This window comes from Buceros rhinoceros, unplaced genomic scaffold (genome assembly GCF_000710305.1).
Source record: "Buceros rhinoceros silvestris isolate BGI_N320 unplaced genomic scaffold, ASM71030v1 scaffold47061, whole genome shotgun sequence".
NCBI lineage: Eukaryota > Metazoa > Chordata > Aves > Bucerotiformes > Bucerotidae > Buceros > Buceros rhinoceros.
This window is the reverse complement of record NW_010396871.1, coordinates 6,421-12,330: the sequence shown is the minus strand read 5'-3', so window position 1 is coordinate 12,330 and position 5,910 is coordinate 6,421. Positions and strand designations below refer to the sequence as shown.

The 5,910-nt window shown below is 51.3% G+C and overlaps 1 protein-coding gene across 1 annotated transcript; it reads left to right on the top strand.

Moving 5' to 3' along the window:
* Positions 1-476: 476 nt before the first annotated feature.
* YIPF6 (Yip1 domain family, member 6) lies at positions 477-3,700 on the top strand (the record flags this gene model as incomplete). Its single annotated transcript, XM_010146007.1, has 6 exons — positions 477-605; positions 1,141-1,219; positions 1,617-1,659; positions 2,651-2,776; positions 2,881-3,038; positions 3,582-3,700. Coding segments are annotated over 6 exons (654 nt in total), but the record flags the coding sequence as incomplete, so codon positions are not given.
* Positions 3,701-5,910: the final 2,210 nt, after the last annotated feature.

The window sequence follows — 5,910 nt, the reverse complement described above, 5'->3', positions numbered from 1 at the left end:
ACAGGGGGCAGTCGGCCTTCCTGCTGCTCAGCGCCTGCCCTGAGCCCGGGCTGGGAGCTCGAGTGCTTTAGCTAACCACCTCACCGGGCCGAGGAGCCGCTTTCGTGGACGTTCGGTGTGTAGCAAAGAGTGTGGACGTGACACACCGCTGGCCTTGGGCTGCCTCTCCGCGTCCGGGGGGTTCTCGTCGGTGGTGTCCCCATGGAGGCCTCCGACGACAGTGGTCTCAGGTGCACTGGGGCGGCTGTGCAGCTGTCCGGCCCTTCATTGCTTCAGGCACTCCAAACTAGAGCTTTTAGTCATCGCTACTGCAGCAGAGGGTGAGAAGCAGGTTACTGGGGCTTACCAGAGGGAACAGAAATGCTTTGCTTAAACAAAGTTGTGTTATTTAAGTGTTGTGTCTTTGAATTCTGAACAGCTGTTTTCATCCGTCCTGTTTGGACGGATTTCTTTCTAAAGGCTTTAAATCCACTTAGTTCGCAGGGCTGGCAGACGTGTCGATATCTGAGGATATTCCCGTGGAAGGGGAGATCACTGTTCCTGTCGGGTCTCACTCCCCAGACGAAGACTTCTCCACGCTGGATGAGCCCGTCAGGGACACTATTGTGAGTCTGTGCCGCTGCCTGTGGTGAAACATGGGCTTTGCTGCTCTCTTTGGCCAGCTGCTGTGCGAAACCTATGTGTTTTCATAGCTCTGTTTGACTTGCATGTCATTGTAAGTGCAGGGCCTTTTTTATTTGTTTGCTTAGAACTGGACGTGCTAGATGAATTCATTGGGGTCAGAAAATATCTGAATTACAGCCCCAAAGTTTCTCCGTGATTTCCAAGTCTTTGCAAGTGTAAAGGCCTCAGCTGGAGCTTGGGAGAAAACTGTCCCAGCTAATAGGATTTTTGATTGGTTTTATTCTCCTGGAGGAGCACACAAAGTGTCTTTCTTAACTGAGTGTTATTAAAGGGTAAAACATTGTGGTTGTTACGGGACGTAAGGCGTAGCGGGCCTTGTTTGTCGCAGAGGATGCTACAGAAGTGTTGGGGTTGGATCTTAATTTGTCATCAATACTCCTTCTGTCCTGCTGCTTGTAGTTGTGAACTGTCATTTTCTGTGAGGGGATAAATTAAAGCCTTGTGTCCCCCTTTCAGCTGAGAGATCTGAAGGCCGTTGGGAAGAAGTTTGTCCACGTCATGTACCCCAAGAAGAGCAGCGCGCTCCTCAGAGACTGTACGTGTGAGAGACACTCCACAGCTTGAGAGGGTGGTTCGCCAGCAGGCTTTGCCCTCGTGGGAGAAGGCAGAGTTCAGAGGCCCAGGCATTCAGAAGTGTCTGTTCCGTGTTCTTTCGGTGGTGGTAGAGCGCTGAACAGCAAATGCGAGAGACCAGAGTGTTCTCAGGGCTCTTTAAAAACCACTTTAAACATGTGGAACATGTGCCAGAGCGGGCAGCTTGGGCAACTGGGGGTTTAGAATAGGTCATGTTATAGAATGTGGTGTAAATCAGAAAATCATAGAGTTTAATGTGCTGAGTGGTGCGTCGGGAGCTGGGGAAGGTTCCTCCCTGGAGGAGGAAACTGAGCATCGCTCTGTGGTATTGATGGTGTTGTTTTCTCCTTTACCTGCAGGGGATCTTTGGGGCCCTTTGGTGCTTTGCGTCTCGCTTGCGCTGTAAGTACTTCCCGCGGGTAGAGCTGGGTTTTACAGTCTTCTCATTGGAGAAGTGAGAAATTAAAAATTTCTGACCAGCCTGTTGAGATCCAGTCTATCGGGTCCTCCTCTGGTCTCAGCGCTGCCTGAACACTGCCTGTTCAGATCTTTGTTTAAAATGTGTTCCAGGCACTTGAAGCCCGGCAGCACCTCCCTTCTTTACATTTAGGGTTCAAGGGTGAGCTCTTCCTCGTACCCTCCCTTAGCAATGGTTTTACTGGAAGGTGTCCTGTTCACCGTGTGATTCTGAGGCATTCAGCCAATTTTGGCCCTCACCTGTGGGCCAGAATCTCTGTCCAGGGCTGCAGTGTACGTGCTGTGTGTCCTGGGGAGGCCATGGAAACAGAGAGTCTGTTGTAGGAGGCTGTAGATGGGAGATGGTGGTGGCTCCTGGGAGCTTCTGGCGCTCCACTGCAGCGTGCGTGGGCAGATCTGCCTGGGGTGGGTCACATGTAGCAGCTACTGGTGGCACCCTGTGTGCTCGCCGAGCAGGACCCAGGCAGTGCAGTGCTGGAAAGCGTTAGCAGAAGTATGCAGAGTAAGTTAAATGTTACATCGGTGCCTGCTCGCTCCCCCGCACTTTGTCACTGAGTTACTACAAGCTTTCCATGAGGCTTGTGTGTTCTGCCTGCTTGGAGGGGTTACCAGCGTTTGGTGCTTTCGTTTTCATCGTTTTGCCTGAGGTCTGTGGTTTTATTCTCCTCCATGTGCTCACAGAGTCCTCAAAACAAGTGAGCAAATGAACCGAACTGCCCTCAGTCGAGCCACAGCCATTTTCCTTCCTTTTACAAAACTGAGGATACCTCTAAAATCAAGAGAAGCGATGAAAGGTGGTGGCTCTGCCGCCTAAGTGGGGGTCAGTGTTTCAGGCTCCTGTTCTGTCCTCCGTTCCAAGTCTGTGAAAATTCAGTCATGGGTTGCAAATGCCCCCCTCTGTCTGTCACCTCTGCAGGATGCTCCAGGGCGGGTCAGCAGACAGTAAAGATGACGGAGGGCCCCAGTTTGCCGAGGTCTTTGTTGTCATCTGGTTCGGTGCCGTTGTCATCACGCTGAACTCGAAGCTGCTCGGAGGAACTATGTGAGTGCTGGTGTCTTCAGCAGCAGCCGAAATGCTCCCGTGCGGGGAGATCCCACAGCACTTGGTCTGACCACCTTTCTCCCATCTCCGTCTCTCCTTTCCAGATCCTTTTTCCAGAGCCTGTGTGTCCTGGGGTACTGCGTGCTGCCACTGACGGTGGCGATGCTGGTGTGCCGGCTGGTGCTGCTGGCAGGCGCCGGCACCGTCAGCTTCATCGTGCGTCTCATTGTGGTGGTGGCGATGTTCGGGTGGTCGACGCTGGGTGAGTACCTCCCGCAGTGCCACGCCGTGTGCGTGCCCAGCAGCACGGCGCTCAGGGAGGCAGATCTGCGCGCGTTCCCTCGGGTACAGCCAAGGGGTATCGTGGTTTGAGGCATCTCCCAGGCTGCTGAAGTTCCGTAGAAGTCGTCGTGCCAGTCCGCAAGCTGGCAGAGGTTCAGCCTCTGCTCCCCTGGACTGCCACGGTCGTGTGCAGACTGCCTTCGGCAGAAGGGCGATCGTTTAATATTACAACTGGTATTCTGTGATATAAACGCTGCTAGCAGAATGCGCATTTGACCGATTTCTCCTGTTGTTAATCTGCCAGTCTGACTGGTTACAGAGTGCTCACCAGCGCTTGTCTTTCTCTAGGATGAAGAAAGCTGTAGCTGGTGGTGGTAGACAACTGGTCCTGGGCAGTGGGTCACACTGTTTTCTCTCTCAGCGCGACTGTAATGCAGCTCCTGACTCAGAACCGTTCACATCAGCACTGGAGCTGAGGCCGAGTTTTACACTGCTCACGTTGCCATGTTTTTCTTTCCCGCAGCATCCACAGCGTTCCTGGCAGACAGCCAGCCCCCAAACCGTAAAGCGCTGGTGGTGTACCCCATCTTCCTCTTCTACTTCGTCATCAGCTGGATGATCCTCACCTTCACACCGCAGTGATCTCCCACTGGAAGGGACTAGTATGGACTGGAGGTTTTTGATGGATGCTGCTGCAGTTAATTGTTGGCTTTATCTCTTTCTAATTTATATATAGAGAGGTACTGTAAAAAGGCAGGCTGTGGGATAAAGCCAGAGAACTGCGAACCGTGGTCGTTTGTGTGTGCCTCTTTCTGAAAGGTCTGGAGGTCCAGCTGCTGAGGGGCTGTTTGTTGAGCCCTGCTCTTCGGTGGTGTTGATACGGACTGCCTGCTGTGACGGGGGCGATTCTGCCTGAGGGACAGAGCGGGGGATCCTGGAACTTCAAGACGTTGGGGCAGGTGAAGATGAAGTCACAGGATTGCACGACTCAGCAGAGCTCTCGCTTGTGCTTGGGTCCCCCTGAAGAAGAACATGCCTTATGAAATAGCTGCATTGCTGCTGTGTGTCGGGGAGGGGAGGGACGTGTCCGACTCCTCTTCATCCACTTGTAGTGATGAAGTGTGTATAAAGTGCACCACAGGACTGTGAGCTTTTGCTTTGAAACTGCATTTCAGCAAGAAATGAGTTGGGTCTGGTTTGCAGGTCGTTGGAGCTGGGCAGAAGGAAACTGCCTTTGTGGTTCCTGTATGTTGGTGCAGTTCATGTGTGGTGTGTTGTTTGATCCCCTCCTGTGTCAACAAAGGAGCGTTCAGCCCAGTGCCTCCAACACCACAGTCACACTGGCTGAGCCACGTGGGAGGGAGCGTGTTTACCCTGAGTGTTCCACACCTTTTCACAGGGCTCTGGATTAGAGGGTTAAAAGTCCTGGAGAAACAGTCAAAACTGGTTTGCAGCAGGGACTGAGCTGTCACTCTGCATATTGAGAGTGGAACGCTGGAGAGCACTGAGAAAAGTGTGTGTGTGTATGTTACAAAAAGAGTTTGTATGACTTCAGCCAGGGCTTCGGCACGTCCGATGTTTGGGGGTTACGGTGCCACTCCAGGGCTCCTGCCCGGGAGGTTTAAAACACGTTGGAGGAAGGAAACTCAGTCATGGTGAAGGTGGTGGCGGCCGTGACATAGGATGTGAATTCTGGTCGTCACTGCATGTATGTGACTTCGTGTTGACAGGGACAGCATTTCACCATTGGTGTGTGCATGTGTCACTGTTTCATTGTACTTATGGTGAGATATGAGAAACTTTCCTGTGTTGGGGTTTTGTTTTACTTAAGACTGTGGTTGAAAGGGAAGGAGGTTTCTCCTCCACTCCCCGGTAGATGCACGTGTCTGCCTGCTCCTGCCGGGGCTCAAGTGTGTCATTTGTATTTCAGCACAGGGACTGAGACCTGGAGAGCTGCTTCCTGGAAACTGTTCAGAAATTATGGATGTTGTCTGTTATTTTCAGAGCTTTGAGACAGCTGGGGCTGGAAAAGCTGCTGTGAAAATGTAACTTGTCCTGAAAAGGAGCAGCATCACGTTTCCTTTCCCAAGGGTGCTGCGGGTAGACCTGAGCTGGGTGTGCCTGCTGTAAATGCTCCGAATTTCCCTGCCTAGATAAAAGTGATGTTTCTGCACTAAACACTGGAAGTATCTGACGGTGGGATGGAAATTTCTAAATGCGCAAGTTAAAAGTACATTTCTGCATTTCTGGGATGTGGAGAAGAGGGAAGAAAAAAACAGCTGCAGACAGCTGTTCCTGCTGCCTCCCTTCAACCTGCGGGGTGGCCGTAGTGGAGTGCTGCAGGAGGAGCTGCAGCCTTCCCTGGACATGGAAATGGAGGGGCTTAAACTGCCGACAAATCGTTGCTGCCATGGAATGCGGTTTTTCCTTATGTGCACGGTTTTCCATTCGTTTAAACATTACTTTAGCTTTATGAAGCTGGAAACAGAGACTGCAGGCAAGTAGATGGTGAAGCTGTTGATGGCTGCAGTGGGGTTCTTTGAGCCAGATCTTTCTCCTACTGCAGCACAGGAATTTAACCCTCCTTTTAGGGAAATCCTTTGGAGTTCTGTCCCTGCAATGTCTTGTGATTTAAGCTGATATTATACCCAGAAGATAATTGGAGTACCCTCTAATTGATCCAGTATCTTTTGAAAAAAGAAGGAAAGTGATTTTTAAGAGGAATTAAAATCCCAGCCTTTTTCATGCTTGTTTTTGACGTGGATACAAGTCTCGTGGTGGTTTGTTCTGTAACTTCGCTTTTGGCTTACACAAGAGAGAAGGAAATTATTTGTATATTAACTGGATTTTTT